The following is a 17,792-nucleotide window of genomic DNA, read 5'->3' as shown; positions in this document are numbered from 1 at the left end:
ATGCTGACCTCACCTATTGTTTGCCCTTCTGCCTGCCAAGCCTTAATAAAGTTGTTTTGAACTTTAACCAGTGTCTCTGAGTCATGCTACTGAGTCCTCCTAAACCTGAGATTTTAAAAATCCCCAGCTCCAATGACTGTGGCAGCTGATGTATTCATTCAATGCAGAATGACTTAGAAAGGAATTGATGTGTTAAATCTTTCCCTTTTATTCTGTGATGAATATATATGTTTGATAGGGTCTGCTATACACGTTATATCCGTAGATCCAGGTGAAGGACGGATTGAAATGTAAGTATAAATATTGCCTTTATTAATTGGTTCTATTAGCTATCTATGATATATATTATGTTGTTATATTTATCTACAGTATAGTTTTGCACTTATCTCTTGTTATAGTACAGTGGGGACCATAAGCATTAAGTCTTCCACTGTGAAAAAGCAAATTATTTGTGTCAGCACAGTCTACAGTTTGCTTTGCTGTGTCAGGTGGGTACCAGCTCACCACACTCATCACATCTCACCAAACGATGTAGTTTATTTATGGGTCGTCACAGTTTATCATATGGAGGAATGTTTCGGTGAACAGTTTTTTCCTACCTAAGTTCTGATGTGTCACAGAGGTTGTCGTCCCTTGCTAAATGATTTCTCTGCTTAGGTGGTTACTACCAAGTCAAAATGTATAGAGTATTGAAGTGAGACTATTTTTAAGTCCCGGGTTCAAGAAGTATAAGTGCTATTCATATGAACAGAAAATCTTAGGGGGCCTCCATCTGAAGCAATTCCAAGGTTTAGAATGGGAATGAAATCGTCCCTTTTGAATCACCACAAAATCTGGTTAAAAATTAAGAGTGAGCATTCAAAGGTAAAAGAGTGTGTTATTTAAACCAAAGAGAAGTCGACTACAATGGGTGGGGGAACATAGCAGGAAGAAATATCCAAACACTGAGCAGAAAAAATCTCTGAAGCTACAGATTATGCCTTGTAGGAACCTGCAATGTTGTCATGGTTTGCCATGGCAGACACTTTTTGTTAGTTTTGTTTGGACTTTTCTCACTTCCTGTTTTATTTTGTATTGGTTTCCTTGTGTGTCTCTGTCTTTGCTTCCTGTCTTGGTCCTGTTTCTGTGTGGTGATTGTCTGCCCCGCCCTAATGTGTTTCACCTGTGTTCAATCACCCTTGCCTCCCTTGTCTATATAGTCTTTGTGCTCCCCTTTGTCTGTGTCGGTTCGTCTGTTGTTCTCTGGGTTTTCCTCGCTCTGTTCATGTCTTTTTAATCATCAATCTGTTCACGTGGCCTGTTCATGTCTGGTATGTCCCTGAGCTGTCCATGTCTGGTTTGTCCTTAGTCTGTTCATATCTGGTTTGTTTTTGGTCTGTTCATGTTACCTCTTCATGTTCTCCTGTTGTCATCCCCTGTGGTTCCCTGTGCTTGTGTATAAGTTCTTTTGTTAGTTTAATAAACCTGTCTGCACCTTCTCCCTTGTGTTGGCTGCATTTGGGTCCAGCCTTACCCCTCAAACCCTGAAATCACTTCACTTAGGGATTCTGGATGTATCGAGGTTCATGGGTACAGTAGTACTTAAAACTATTGGCAATATCAAAGTGAAATAAAAATCCCATTAATTAAGCCGAAATGTTTATTTACCAATAGCCTTAAGTCTCCAATGTCATTCAATTCCTACACCGCAGTGTTTTTATGTTGAGGAGCATAGTGTTATGGCAGCATGCCATTCCAGTGTTTTCCGTTCTTTCCCTGTCCTGTCTCCCCTATAGCTCTGCCCAGGCCCACCCTGATTCCTTCATGAGATGCACCTGGCCTAGGAAGGAAGGCTTTAAATTTAGATAAATTTAGCTCATTTTAGAGGAGTCTTATGAGTTTGTTGGGTCACTGGTGGAGTTTTGTGCATCCCTTAAGGCCACTTAAAGGTAGGGTGTAACAGTTGTCAGCAAGAAAAAAAGAAAATATGTGAAGCCAGGAAATGTATCATTTGACAGTGTTTGAAAAGTCAGTTGCGCAATCATATATTCATATATATCTTATCGTTTGACAGGCAGTTTTTTGGTAGTGGAGCCAGACTTTTAGACACCACTGTGGCTCTTTTACTGATGTTGTAAATATCCTTGACAGGTAACCAAACAGGAAAATGTATTCCAAATTGGGGGCAATGTCAAGGGCATTTGACAGGAGAGTGAAATTGATTCACTAAATTTGCTGAAGTAATAATACTGTCAGATGTAATATATATTCTGTCAGTGTAAGGAAAGTAAGTCTAAAACACTGCAGTTATTTATGTTATAACATTCATTGCTGTTCCCACTGCAAATAAGTCACGCACTTTCACTTTGCCTGGTTACTTAATGAGCAGGGCCAAACATTTTTTGTCAAATTATGTTCAGGCTTCAAAAAATCTAATTGTTTCATTTTGTATTGACTTTCATGTTGTATCTATACACCTTACATTTACATTATTTATTTTTATTGTGTATTGTTCTGGACTGTATATTACTTCAAAGAGACACAATTAAAATCAGTTTTCTATTCTATTTTAAAATCAATACATACAGGCTCAGACTTATGACATTTCTCCTGAAATTATGATAGAATTCAGTGGTGAAAAGTACATTTGCTCAAGTCAGCTACTTAAGTACAATCTTGAGGTACTTTACTACTTTACTTTTCATTTTATACGTTTGTCAGGTATCAGCTTTTACTCTCCCTCATTCCCTTGTGTTCATGTTGTTTTCCCCTTCCTTATGTTTATTGTCCTCAGTTTGTTTTTGTCTCTGTTTGTGTGTGTGTGTTTGATGGGTGTGGCCTTTCAGACTCCTGCTTCTGCCAAACCACCTGCACACCCACCACAGCTCAGCTCAACAAGCTCCTACAGTTTTTAAACCCTGACTCCTCACTCCACTCTTCACCAGATTGTCCATTCACTCTTGTGGTACCTTGCTATGGCCAAACTCCAAGTTCTGAGTTCATAATTTCTTGTGTTGCTTTTTGACTCAAGCCTAAATATTGTTTGCCCCTGCTCCCGCCTCACCCAGCTACTTGTTGTATCCATAAACCCCAGCCTGAGATCTGGCACCCAGCCTGCTCTGTGTTTGTCCTCCAGTCCAGCCCAGTCCTCTACTCTGCTGCCCATCCTGCCCTCCAGTGCTTCCCAGTCCCAGCCTTAAGCTATTATTCCTAAATTCTACAACAATAAATCCAAGGTATAGTATGGTATGATGGGAAGAGCTTTTAAGAGGCAGTAAATGCAAAAGAAACACAGTTTCCTATGTTGAGTTTGTGTCTTGGCTAACAGCTGTATTTAACAACCCAAATTGTTAAGGAAATGTATCTAACCATTTGCTCAATCTTCGACTGGGGACAAGGAGTGTAGCTGAATATTCAGTGGAGCTCTGGAGTTTGGCTTTAGATTCATGCTGGAATGATGAGGTGCTCCAAAGGGTTTTTGTTAAAGGATTAAATGGACTGCTCGAGGATGAATTAGCTTTCCAAGATGAATTCACTAACCTGTCAACATGTGTCCCTTGCCATCAGTTTAGATAGTCGTCTGCTGGAACATCCTCGTCCGTTTATTCCACCGCTCCAAGCTCCCTGCAAGCTGGTGATCCTGAGGAGGAGCCCATTCAGTTGGGTCGATCCAAACTTTCACTGGCTGAAAGACGGCGCAGGATGAGCCTGAGTGAGTGCTTGTGCTGTGGTCAGTCTGGTCACTTTATTGCTGCTTGAACAGTTCGACCAAAAGAAAGGACTCATCAAGGTCTGTATACTGGTGAGTCAAACTTTTCATGATGCCCCATCAAAACCCAGACTCCAAATCCAAGCTAATATTTGTTTAACTCGGCTCTCTCTGCGTCTCTAAGCGTTAGAGGTAGCTTTGCAATAAGGTTTTCATCTTGAGACATTAGACTCCCCTTGGCCAGCACTTTGGGAAATTCTTGGCCTCAGTAACTCATCGTAACATTCCTCTGATTCTGATCTTGTAACAGCAGAAAAACGATCCGGTTCTTGGCCACCTCTGGCTTAAACAACATGCATGCATGCGCACGCTTAAGTTGCGGCTTGTTTCAAAGGTTCCTGCAGTGGCAAGTTTACATACATCAGTCAACTACATGATCAGTTGATCATGAACAGTTTCATCATGTTGGCAATATGATGCAGCAGTCAGCCAAACATCCAACTAAGTAATGTTAGATGATACCATGTAGTAATTTGTAATTACCATGACATTAGGCAGCAGAGATGAATGAACTCAAGTAGTTTGCGTTTTGAATGATTTCATTTACTTATTTGTGCTGAGCAAATGAAGCCACAATGGAAACATCCGTTCAGGGGATAAGCTGCAATGCAGGCAGCAGTCAAGCGGAACTAGTACGCAAGGCTATGAAAACGTAGCTAAACTAGCTTTCATTTCCAGCAGCATGAAGCAGCACAAGCTGTCCAAGTGTAATAGGCTGACTTTGTCAGGTTTCTTTGCAAATGCATCACAAAAAACGCTGTCCGAAGAGTGAAAGATGAATGAAAGCATGATTTCTGCCTTTTCACCTTTACTAATTAACAATTGAATTCACTCTGCAGCTCAAAGGCTACTGGCCGCTACTTGCAATTTTTAAGATGGAATGTTTTCTTGCGTGTTACTCAATGCATGATCGAAGAATATTCTCTTTAAAAACTGACTCTAGGAAACTTTCTCTCTGGCATATTGGTCCAATTGAGAGTATTATAACCCTACTGCTGTCAAATTTAAGCTGCCTAGAACCATGAGAATTCACTCCCCTCCTTTCAGGTGTCACAGATAAAGCCTGTTTCTGGCAGTAACAACTTATATTTGTATTCCACTCTATTTCAGAGGAAACTGCTTTTTACTCCCCATCATCTAACAGTACTATACTTGTTACCAAGTAACTATACACTTTTTCAGATTTTAAATAAAAAACATGATCAATTTATATACTATGAATGAATTATATGAATGCATCAGTAATGATCTAAAAAAAGTATATTATATATATAAATATATATATAATACTGCTTACGCTTCAAGTAAGATTCTGAAGGTAGGTGTCCTGGGTCCAGGGTTTTTCCAATCTTCCTTGTTTTCTCTCTCTCGCTCTCTCTTTCGCTCGCTCACTCACTTGCATGCCTGCCTGCTATTCATTATCAGTCTAGCCTTCCCTCATCAATGGACCCTCCATTCATCCACTCACCGCCTGCCTTGCCTTTCTCTCAGTCACTTCCTCCATCATGGCTTCACCACTGCCATTCATCACGTGCTTGCCTCTCATTCATCACCCAGTCATCTCCTGCCTTGACACAATCTCCCTTTTATAATAAATATGCAATTCAACTCGCTCCTGAGTGTTCTGTTGTTCGGGTCCCCAAAGAACAGTAATTGATTATAACAGCGAGGACTACAGGAGTATATTTTCAGTGTGGTGGCGCTGCTTTGACTTGCGTAAATGATATGAATACTTCCGCCACTGGTGATTATTTCAGAGCTTTGGCAGGAAAGACCAAATGTTCTCGTGTGAAAGCTGAGAAGCCCACATTAGCAAGCAACAAGCTACAGTAGCTGCTGGAAGTGTCACTTTGCACTTAAAGGAAGGACCAGAGATCCTGAAGTGCTCCCTGCTGTGACCTTAAAATACTGAGCTGCACAGGAATAATCCTCTTGGAGCAGGAAAAGGGGGGGAGCTGTAACAGTGCTTTTGCAACTGCATTAGATAAGAGAGAGCTTATATGCCTATATAGTATACTTACTATATAATCAACTTTGTACTTTGAAGTTGAGATAGGACAACTACATGAAAGCATACCGTATAATCTATATGTTCATGTATTTTTATGGCTGTAAGCAGGGTATATTTTTCACCTGAACAGAAATAACCTCTTAATATCTTGTATGCAAGTGTTCTGTCACAAATATCATGCTGTGATTATTGTACATGAATACCTGACTAAAAAGGGACATTTTTCACTGTTAAATGAATTTTGCTTTGGGTATATCGGTTTAATGGCCACTTGCCATCACCCTGAAGTACCCCTGTTACTTGGATTGGCTCATTCTGGTGAAAACTTATATCACATATAAAGATTTATGTGTCTGGCAGCTTGGATCCTAAAATGTATGCCTTTGATTATTGGTCAAGTTTCCTCCAGACATGAGCAGTCTTTATGTACTGTTTCTGTCCGCTCAAGCTATGATGCCCAGAGTTGTGAAATCATCTGGCAATGCATATACATTTTCCTCTAAATATATCTATCTATAAAAAAGTGCTGTACTTGAAGGCAACTTGGCACTTTGGAGTTTAGCAAGGTGAAGCACGTGCAATGCACATAGAAAATAACACAAAATCAGCAATTAGAAATTCTCGGATCCCTGACAAAAGCTCACTTGGTGGCATTCAGAGGTAATTATCTGAAGTTCCTTATCTGAAGTTTTGTTGTGCAAAATGTATATTTATATATTTATATAAATTAAGATTTAAGACTGACAGGCTAATCTGTATTCGTGACTGTGTTAGAAATGTATTTGCCTTGGGTAAAACAACACGTCTACTGGTTATCAGTCATTCATACCGTGCTTTCAAAGCCTTCAATACCATGTCCAAAAAGGAATTAGTCACACTGAGTACTTGCTGGCAATTTACTCTTCGTAAATCTAGAGGTCCCCCTTGTGGCTAAAACACCTTGCAGTCTGTCAATTATGTAGCCCCGTACGAATTGTGCTTCAGACAGTCCCCAGCCAGTCAATGCAGACACTCGTGGATCTATGCCAGACTTGCCATAAGACCACTTCTTCCTCAGTGGTATGGCAGACTCTCTGTGCAGGCTGTTCCATCTCCCTCCAGAGATGACTTCACAAACAGTTGAGGAACGTGGAAAGTGGGGTAGTAAAAAGGAGTTCATCCTGTCTACAGCTGGTGCCATTATCGGACTTGGAAATGTGTGGAGATTTCCATATCTATGCTACAAGAATGGTGGTGGTGAGTATTTCTATTTATTACTCTCTCATATTATTATTCTTACTCCTACCCCACCTTAAAAAAATGTGTAGTATTGTGTCAGATCATTTACAAAACTTTTTACAACTCTTATATACTCTATAAACTAAAGAAACTGAAAGTAAATTGTTAGGATATTGTTTCATTATCCACCAAGACACAATTATTAGTTTGTTTTTTTTTTATTAGAGAATATAGTTATTTTATATATAGTTTTTATTTGCTTTATTTGACTTGTTAGGAAATTTTTCCTATAAGATATTTAATGAAAAAAAGTCACAGTGGACTAAGGGAAATCACACTTCTTAAACTTGAAAAATGCACAGTATCTTACATATGATAAACTGATGACTGCATTATACATTTATAGAAATTCTTTTTTTTTTTCTAAATCCCTGTATTTAGTCAAACCATGAAAACTGTACTGTATAACACTCTTCCTTTCTGTCTGTGTCTCCTTCTGCTTCACATGTGATGTTTAATGATCTGACAGGTTATGAAAGGCTATAAAAATATGTACTGCTTCCGTTTGTGCAAAGAGCAGAGTCACATTCTTTGCCGAATCCCTCCAATTTTTATTTACTTATAAAACACCACAGTCCTCAAACTGATTTCACATCCTGAGTGATTCAAACATGAGCAGTTTTTACACAAGGTGGTTCAAGTAAGGGTTTTTAAGTCATTCACCTGAAATGTAATTGGTTACAGTGAACCCGGCAACAACAGGCTTGACTAGTTATGTGTTCACTAGATAAGATGTTTTGTTTTTATTGGTGCTTCTGTCACATCTCTTACATGATGACTATACAACATCCATTAACCATTACTCTATTTTTAACAATTTTACTTGGTCAGATCACACTGTTCCAGGTAAAGAACCACATTTTATTGTGGAGATATACTATAACACCATGCTTTCATGCTTTCAATGCTTTCACCAATTTCAAGATCAACATTCAACAGTGGCAAATTAAATCCTTCCCAACTTTTATTTACTTATCATACTACATATGTCTACATATGTATATCATAATACATACTTATCATTGCATCTGTCACCAAAATTTCTGCATGTCTCCAACACTGAACTAACTGTGAACTGTAACTGATTTGAACTGATTTCAGCAGAGCTTGTACTTTTGAGCATTTGTTTACAGCAGTTTATGTGGCAACATAATTGGACTTTACTCAGAAACTTTAGTAGATAGATAGATAGATAGATAGATAGATAGATAGATAGATAGATAGATAGTTTATTTATCCCCTAGGGATAGACACAAAGTACAGTATTTTTGTAAAATGCTACAGCATTGTCGACAAGCACTTGGCACACATGGAATAACACAAAACACTGTCGGGTTTACGATTAAAATATGTGTTGTACAATATGGAGACAAAATCTTACAAGAGTTTGACGTAAGAGGGACATGCATTTCACTATTAATAGTATTCCAACAAAAAAAGAAATCACATGATTGGTCCTCTGTTGCTTATTCAAGACAGTTAGATAGATAGATAGATAGATAGATAGATAGATGGATAGATAGATAGATAGATAGATAGATAGATAGATAGATAGATAGATAGATAGATAGATAGATAGATAGATGGATAGATAGATGGCAGAAGAAGGTGTTCCTGCTTGGCCAAAACATGCAAAGCTATAGAATGAATGTTATATTGTACATATCAGCTTTTTACTGAAAAGAATATATTTGGATGTAACCCCTTATCAATCACAAGCATTTTGATTAGTTAAAGTAATTTAATTACATTTCACTTCTCAGAAACTGATTACAATTGCATTTTTTTTAATACTTTACTTAGGTAATCCTGTTACATGTAAGTTACACTACAACACTGATCATTTGAAATAGTAGTATTGTGTCAAAGTCTGTTAAAAATCCAGATGATCCTTAATTACAGAATCCCCAAAAAAGCACTTGTATGAAAAAATGTTTACTCCGCTGCACAATTTAAAAAAAAGGTTCGTGACTGTTTCATATCCAGATAGCTGCAAATCCTCATATTCTGATTTATTGAGATATTTATACACACAGAATTTAGACACTCCCAAATTACACAAGTTTTATCCAAGTGTTCCAGTAACAGTGAGACAGTGAGCCAGCATGAACAACAGCAGGATCCTGACACTGAATAAACCTGTTTTTTCATATTGTGACATGTCATAGAAACGTGTCTGTGAAAAACGCCTGGGGTTAATGAGCATGTCTCGAACTCAAAAGATTTATGGCAAGCACAGTTCATGCATCAATGTCTGTAGAAAAATCCAAGAAATAATCCAGTCAATCTAAGGGATTCTTGTGCTTCACTAACACTTGCAGGGGCATTCTTCATTCCTTACATCCTGTTCCTTGTGACTTGTGGTATCCCCCTGTTCATACTGGAGATAGCACTGGGCCAATACACCAGTCAGGCGGGAAACATGTGCTGGAGGAAGATCTGTCCCTTGTTTGAAGGTGAGATACTGTGCACCTGCCAGAACTGTGATACTAAGCAGTTTGGCAAGATAATGAAGAAATACTGAGGGAAGGCAATGCTAACATTTTGCATCAATTTATTTTGTGTCCAGGCATAGGTTACGCCAGCCAAATTATCATTTTCTATGGATGTATCAGCTACATTGTGATCTTAGCCTGGGGGTTTCTCTACTTTTTCTCTTCCTTCTCTGGAGAGTTGCCATGGGCCACCTGTAATAACACATGGAATACAGGTAAATTCATCCGCTATCCTGAAGTTTGCTTTAACATCATACTAATAAAAGAATGTGGCGACACTTTACTTTAAGTCCCTCAATGTAACATTTGAGGCTGTATATACCTAAACACGTATAGCACACCAGAATGTAGTTATAATCAGATATAAGTGACAAAGTAAAACATAATTGTAATAATATAAAACAGGTGTTCATTGGAGACATTGTAATTGCTGTCAAATACTGTATATTAACAAACACTTAAAATGTGCATATATCGGCTTATAACTACATTAAAGTGTGTTGTAAACCATTTACTAAATCCGTCTATTCCAGTATATAAAACTGGATGGCATTGTTTCATTGTATTGTTAAGTATGATGTCTGGGTTAAGCAACTGGAATTTACCTAAGCTGGTTTATGTATTACTTAATCACTACTGATCTACTCTTGTTAGTTGGGAATGCATTTTCAGTTTTAACTGTGTTTAACAATACTTTGATTCATTTCAGATGCTTGTGTGGTATTAAACAACTATAATGCCACTGCTAACTGGACCTCACCGGTGAATTCATCATCATCTGTTAGAGAGTTTTGGCAGTAAGTGTTTATCTCAATGAAACTCAATTTAATACAAGTGAGTTATAGATCATCAGTGCATCACAAAACAAGTAAACTTGCGTAATAAAGACCTGTGCTTTTAGAAAGGGTGAATGTTCACAAATCCATAATTAAGACATAATACAATCTCAATCTATGGTGTCGACTGGAAAACAGAGCTCTTCCACAATGATACTATATTCCTGGTCAGACATTTTTAGGTATAGTGTGACACTTGCAGAAATGTTCAAGACCTCACATGTCCATGATCCAGTCCCACAGATGTCTGCTCTTATTTTGGAAGACTGGATGTTTGCTCAGGACTGGTTTGGTGTGTACAAACTGCCATTTCTGGTAATTTAGTTGCATAATTCATGGCACATAGCCTTAGATATATTTGTTGAATAATGCAAACTCCCAGTATAAGTCCCCATATAGCTTCACCTTGAAAATTAATCTATTCAGCCAGAATAATTGAAAAAAAACCTGTGGACTGAAGGTGTGGAAGGCCTTTAATTACTCAAGTATAGTTTGCTCAGCTCTTTTATCATAAGCACTTTCACAATGGACTTTTTGACATGTCAATCAGATATGTAACTACTAATAGCTACTAATAATGGCAGCTTGTTGTTGTTGCTGTTGTTATTATTATTATGAATTATTATTTTAGCCACTGCATACTGCTTCCGATGGTACGTTTCATGCTGTCCTCTTTAGTCTAAACATGAGACTGTTAACATGTACAGTAGATTGCCTCATATAATTGGTTCATATACACTGACAATACATTGGTCCTTACAGAAGGCGGGTGTTAAATATATCAACCGGGATAGAGGCCTTAGGACACATACAGTGGGACCTTTCTTTGTGCCTTCTTCTGTCCTGGATCATCTGCTACTTCTGTGTCTGGAAGGGAGTGAGATCCACCGGAAAGGTACGACGGCAACGACATATCTTAACTCAGAAATTAGGCTCGTCATGTATTCTAAAATGAGGTTTTATTTCCCTGACTCATTTCTAATTTTTTAATTTATTTTCTTTATTTTTTCATATTTTAGAGAGGAAGGATTTTCAGGAGACTGAATTTGAAATGTTACTAGCTTTATTCTGACCCACCAAAAAGTTGTGTGGGAACAAGGGAAGGGTCTTTACAGCAGCACGTGTTTACACATTGAAATAGCCTACGTTATATTTCGTTACAAGTTGATACAACTGACCAGAGTCATCCATTTAGTGGGCTAAACTTAAAATGTCAACGAATGAGATAACATGCAATTCATTCTTAGTGGTGTAATTCTATGAAAGGCATAATAGAAATTTTATTATAGGCATAATTCTGAATTTTTTCTCAACCAGCTTTTTGTAATCAGTAGCTGTTTTGAATACACAAATTCATTAATACAAGCATGGTGGTTTCATTCCTCTGAAACTGCTACAGTATGGCACTACCTGAGCAGAGTGGTATAGCATGAAAAATAATGAGAAGCTCAAAAGGCGCAGACATACACTATGTTAGGTTAGATTTTTATGCCTCTGTGCTAGCAAGTTGTCTGTTGTGAAAACTCAGCTACACTTTGAGGGAATTTCTCCACATTTGACACAAACGTTTACTTGGACTCAAGGATGAACCAATTAGATTTTGATGGTCAAAAGCTAAAGGTCAAATATCACTCTGACCTCACAAGACATGTTTTTGGCCATAACTTATTTATGCGCTAATTATGACCAAATTTCACACAAATGTCTAATAGGATAAAATGATGAAGTGATGAAATTTTATATAAATAGTATAAAAGTCAAAGTTTAGCTTCACTGTGACATCACAATGCTCTGCAAAAACACTAGCCATTAATCAACATTGTAACTTGGACAGAGAAGGGGGAGATTGTGACCGTATTTCACAGTTGGTCAGATACTGAATTGTTGAAACTAGTCTTGGGTGCTGACCTTGAAACTTAAATAAAAAACACCCTTAGTACCTTTTTAGTAAAGTCTTAAAAGTCTTCACTACATATGTTATAAGAGTCTGGACAGACATGGATTTAAACTGAGACGCAGCTAGTTGCCAGAGGTGTATAATCATGAGGTGATAATTATAGTTTGTGCGGCGGCTGTCAAAGTTGGCTCCCCTGTGTGGACATGCCTGAGACTGGACTTGTGAATTAAAATCTCACCAAACCAGAGATTTCTTTAGGATACTGGTCTGCTAATGCTGCTCCAGTTCAATACAGATTTGCAAAAGTTATGCATAAAGTCCTTTTAAAATAGACTAGGAAAAATCAACATGATAAATAAATATCAGTGCTTCTACTCTCTGGTATCTATGTATATAACATGTAGTATTGTATACACTTTGGCGCCTCCCCCAAGGATAAGACAGGGCTGGCAAATCAGTGGAAATCTTCACATAATATGAATGCTGTTTTGCTCTTGTGATTACTTCAGACCTGCAGCCACATGCAATAAACTCTCACCTGCCACTCTCTCTCAAGCAAGGAACGTTTGAAGGCACTATTAATGACAGATGTTTTTCACTAGGGTGTCAAAACTGGCTACGGGCCAGTTTTGACACCGTTTTGACACAGCAGTTGAGCAGAGCCGGCGTGAGGTCTGTGATTCTGAGAAAGTCAACTGGAAGCGCTGCCTGGCAAACTTCCCCGTGAGAGAGATCTTTGCAATGGATCCTGGGTGTCTGTGTCCCAGAGTTACACACTGTGAATGACTCTTAGATCCTAACTCTTGCATTTTTAGTCCAATGCCTCAAGAGCAAATGATAGGCATGAATCATCTGGCCTTTGACCTCTGACCTTTAAAGTTAATGAAGTTATTATTTTTTCACTTGCAAATAGTGTGACACATTTTCTTGCTGTTGTACTATAATATCTGCAGATATCCTACTACTATAATAGGTTCACAGTGCAGGTCAGGTGTATTTCCCAGGATAAATCCTCATTCACACTTGAAACCATATGTTTTATGATTTATTTTATGATTTATTTTATGATTTATTATGTTTTATTTTAAGGATGTGTAGGCAAACCAGGGTGGTAAAAGAATGTCACAATACTTGTAACCTTGTTGGGCTGTGAGATAACGTCTTGGTGCACTGGGGAACCACCACAACTAACTACGCAACATCACACTCAACAGCCTAATCAAACTTCTCAATGTGGCTCCAAAAATGGATTACAGTTTGGTATTATTTAATTTGTAACAATGGGTTTTTCTGCTTAAATGTAGGCTACCTACTTCACAGCCACATTTCCCTTCGTCATGTTAGTAGTGCTACTCTTCAGAGGAATAACCCTTCCTGGAGCCTTAAGTGGGATCAAGTACTACCTGTATCCCAATATTGCACGGCTCGCTGACCCACAGGTATCATTCAGCCTATATTCTACTTTGCACTGGACTATTCTATAGCTAAAGTGACAGTGTTGAAAATCAAAACTTTTTTTTTTCACTGGTTTCTAGGTTTGGATGGATGCTGGAACACAAATATTTTATTCCTATGCCATATGTTTGGGATGTCTGACTACGCTTGGGAGCTACAACAAGTACAACAACAACTGCTATAGGTGAGTAGTTCATAAGCTCATTATCAGCATCCAAATGGTTTGCAGCTAATTGTGGTATTGCAAAAGTAGGACACAATCATAATCTGTACTGTGATGTTGCTCTGTGGTTATGTGAATGGCCATTGTACACAGGTATCAGTGAACACGTGCATAACAAACGAAACAGTTCATATAAGATTGTGATTTCAATGTCAACCTTTGTAATCGGTGCATCTATAATTTTTTCTTCAAAACATTTTAATTTTGTTGTTTGGATTTGCATGTACTGTACTTACTGTGTATTATTTCTCTGAAACATGGTCACAACATAATCACAACTTTATCAGTCCTTTACCCAGAAATAACAATAAACAGCATTGTTTCTGATTTGCAGGGACTCCTTCTATCTTTGCTTATTGAACAGTGGAACCAGTTTTATATCTGGCTTTGCCATCTTCTCAGTTCTTGGCTATATGTCAGTGAAACAGGGTGTTGCTATTTCTGCAGTTGCTGAGTCAGGTACGAATATGATTTTAAACTGTAGACTATATGACGTTAACTACATTTTTCCTCAGTATTGCCTTTTTGTTTTTACTCATATAATAAAAATGTAAAAACAACTGAACTGCTCTGATGATTAGTAAATATGATGCTTTCTAATTTTCTGTTTAACCTGTTATTATTCTGCCTGAAATCTTCAAATTGGCAATGAGCACACAAGATACTGTAACATTTCAGCTCTGACACTGTGGTAAGCTTATTAACTTGTGCAGAATAAGAACATTTCTGACTTTGTCACCCTCAAGTTACAGCATCGAAAAAAAGACACTGTGGCAGCAATGACTTATTCAGTGATGGCTTCTCTTTGCAGGTCCTGGCCTTGTCTTCATAGTATACCCACAAGCTGTGACCCTTTTGCCATGGCCTCAGGTCTGGTCCGTGTGCTTCTTCACCATGATCATCTTGTTAGGAATAGATGGTCAGGTCAGCTGCAGCCGTCCTCTTTTCTTCCAGAAAATGTTCCACAATGCTTTTTTGTTGTTGTTCTTTACACTAACTTGTCTCTCTGTAACTCTCCAGTTTGCTGGCCTGGAGAGCATCATGACCTCTTTAACGGATATCTACCCTTCCCGGTTCCGAAAAGGATACCGCAGAGAGCTTGTCCTGTTGTTCATCTGTGCTATTTGTTATACATTTGGACTGTTACTGGTGTCTGAGGTGAGCTTTGAGAACATTCATATTTGGTCACAAGGAATTCATCATGTGATTTGCAGCCTGATCATTAAATATCTAAAACACAGCATCTAAACTCCTGAGGACTTAAATCAGTTTAAGTCGTTATACAAACTAAAAGGCGATTGATATCCAGACCAATGTATTGCCTTGTTTTAATTTTAGGCTGGTGCATACATTCTGCAAATCTTTGATCACTATGTATGCAGTGGTCCCACTCTTCTAATGATGGCAATCCTCCAGTCTGTTGTCATTGGATGGATTTATGGTAAGATACAGCTGCCAGTGGTACAATCATCTTTGGTTTAGCTATATACAGTATGTTATATTGATATTACACTAACTGTTCAACCTTTGCCTATAAACAAATTCCATTATATGTATTAATTCTAAAGGGTTTGAATATAAAGTGCTCTTGCCCTGAAAAAGTGGCTAAATTAAGTATGCTAAAAGATGTCAGTATGTATACTTAGTTCCTTATTCCACAAAGCACTGACTACTTAAACTACTAGAAAAAAAAGATGTAATTGCTTTGTGCCAGCTCAGAAAACATAATTTGCAAGGGTTTTTGAAGGAGGAAATTGTCACACTGTGAAAACTAATGGAAAAAAGCATGGCCAATGCAGTGATGGTAATCAGTAAGGTATTGTTACAATGAATTTGTAAACTAATAAGAAAACTGGGCTAGTGAGGTAAAACTATGCCTCTGAGGATTAGAAAGTCCTAGTATAATGTAGACCAAAATTATACATCACAGACAATATATACCTACATGTACAACTGGATGTATAAACTACAAGTTAACTTTTACCTCAGAAGGATTTCAACTTCCAATGCCTTCCCATATATCACATATACAAAATGTTAAAATCACCTAATGCCATGTGTTACCCAGCATTAAGTTAAACCGCTAGTCATACCTTGAAAGCAGGTTACTTAGCCAGCAAGGCCTGGGCAACAGTTTGTTTACAGTGCATCTAGTAATAAGGTGAAAGTCTTTTTTAAAGAGTGTTTATCAAGGATAAAAACAAAATCCGCTTTAAAACATTCCTTCCAGGAGACTTGCCTGTTCCCTAGCCGCATGGGACAAAATGCGTCTATCTTGAGGTCTAAGTGCTACATAATCCTACATATATGAACTCTTAATGTGACAATAGTCTCCAGGTGTGTGTGTGTGCCTGCCGGTGAGAGGCAGAGGGTGCGGCTTACATGGAGAGGGAATACTGAAATGGTGGCATTACTAGGCCAACAGCTTACCTATCGCATCTAGAACGAAAAATATGCAAGGAAGAAACTTGGTATCATCAACATAAGAACAAAACTGAGTCTCCGCAACAAGTGCAATGCAGTAATTGGAAACAAAAACAAGTCCACAAGAGGAATAAAAAAACAACAGTTAGCCTAACTAATTAACAGTTAGTTAGAATGCAAGTGATTAGCAAGAGGTTAGCTTTAGCCAGTTAGTATAATGTCTAGATTGTTTAGCCAAAACTATTGAGAGAAAAACTTACAACCCACACATAGTGGCTGGAACAAAGGCATTTTGAGAGCAGAAGCAAGATGCTTGTCAATATTTGTTCGCTGCCAAAAACAGATGCTTTAATCTGTATTGCATGTATAGAGCATCGAACCGAGCTTATGCAATGCGTTTCTCTTAGGCGCTGAACGCTTCTATGACAACATCGAGGACATGATTGGGTACAAACCTCTTTCACTGATCAAGTACTGCTGGCTGTATGCCACCCCTCTTATTTGCAGCGTAAGTGTCTTCAGCGGTCCAGAACACATTACATTTATTGTATATTAATAATCTTTCATTTTGATCCTACAATGTTTATATTTGTGATTTTTCTCCTTTTATAGGGCACATTTATATTTTGTATCTTGAGATACACACCCCTGAGGTTCAACAACTCCTATGTGTATCCTTGGTGGGCCTACTGGATCGGCTGGTTTCTGGCCATGTCATCTCTAATTATGATTCCAGTCACCATGATCTGCAAACTGGCCAAAGGAAAAGGGACTCTCTGGCAGGTCAGTGGTGACTTATGATTATTTTAACTCAAAGATTTAAATTGATTAACTTCACTCGAACCTATTTTTGTTGCCTGTGCATACTGTGCTGCTGCAGGTGATATACTGACATAATGATAATATTAATACCTTTCTCTAGCGCCTCAAGAAAAGCTCCCAGCCTGCAGATGACCTTCCAGTGATGGCAAAGGAAATGGCAAGCATCAGTGCTATATTGCATGTCCGTCATGGTGGAAAACATGGCAATATTCAATGAAATGCTAATCCTTTAAAAATAACTTTTCTTTTTTTATTTTAAAAATATGTAGGGCAGGTTGTTTTCTATATATATGGTGGTTAGTATTCATATACCAATATTTGTTTTAATGTGAGGTTACCTATCTGAATACAGTACATATCAAATGTCTATCAAATATCTAATATAAAGTTGTTGTTTTGTTTTTGTTTCGTTTTTTTGTCTAATGTCTGTTTTTTTCATTGAATTATATTTGAAATTGTTGCAGATACTGAATATACAAAATACTATATTGATTTACAAGCTCTTTTCTACAATCCACATCTCAAATATCTCCAAATCTAAAGGTCTACAATGTTTTTTTATGTTTTAGCCTATTCACCAGAAAACAAAAACTTTTACATTAT

At 37.8% G+C, this 17,792-nt stretch overlaps 1 protein-coding gene across 1 annotated transcript; it reads left to right on the top strand.

The window, feature by feature from the left end:
* Window positions 1-6,771: 6,771 nt before the first annotated feature.
* LOC111222873 (sodium- and chloride-dependent GABA transporter 2-like) lies at window positions 6,772-17,535 on the top strand. Its single transcript, XM_022746765.1, has 14 exons — window positions 6,772-6,995; window positions 9,359-9,493; window positions 9,607-9,747; window positions 10,242-10,329; window positions 11,131-11,263; window positions 13,570-13,704; window positions 13,801-13,904; window positions 14,278-14,402; window positions 14,755-14,867; window positions 14,964-15,101; window positions 15,282-15,384; window positions 16,775-16,875; window positions 16,980-17,150; window positions 17,290-17,535. Exons 1-14 carry the CDS (start codon window positions 6,821-6,823, stop codon window positions 17,404-17,406), a joined length of 1,779 nt encoding a protein of 592 aa, XP_022602486.1. The 5' UTR covers window positions 6,772-6,820; the 3' UTR covers window positions 17,407-17,535.
* Window positions 17,536-17,792: the final 257 nt, after the last annotated feature.

The sequence above is a fragment of the Seriola dumerili genome, unplaced genomic scaffold, assembly GCF_002260705.1.
Source record: "Seriola dumerili isolate Sdu_G_001 unplaced genomic scaffold, Sdu_1.0 BDQW01000109.1, whole genome shotgun sequence".
Taxonomy (NCBI): Eukaryota; Metazoa; Chordata; class Actinopteri; order Carangiformes; family Carangidae; genus Seriola; species Seriola dumerili.
This window is presented reverse-complemented; position numbering and strand designations above follow the sequence as displayed.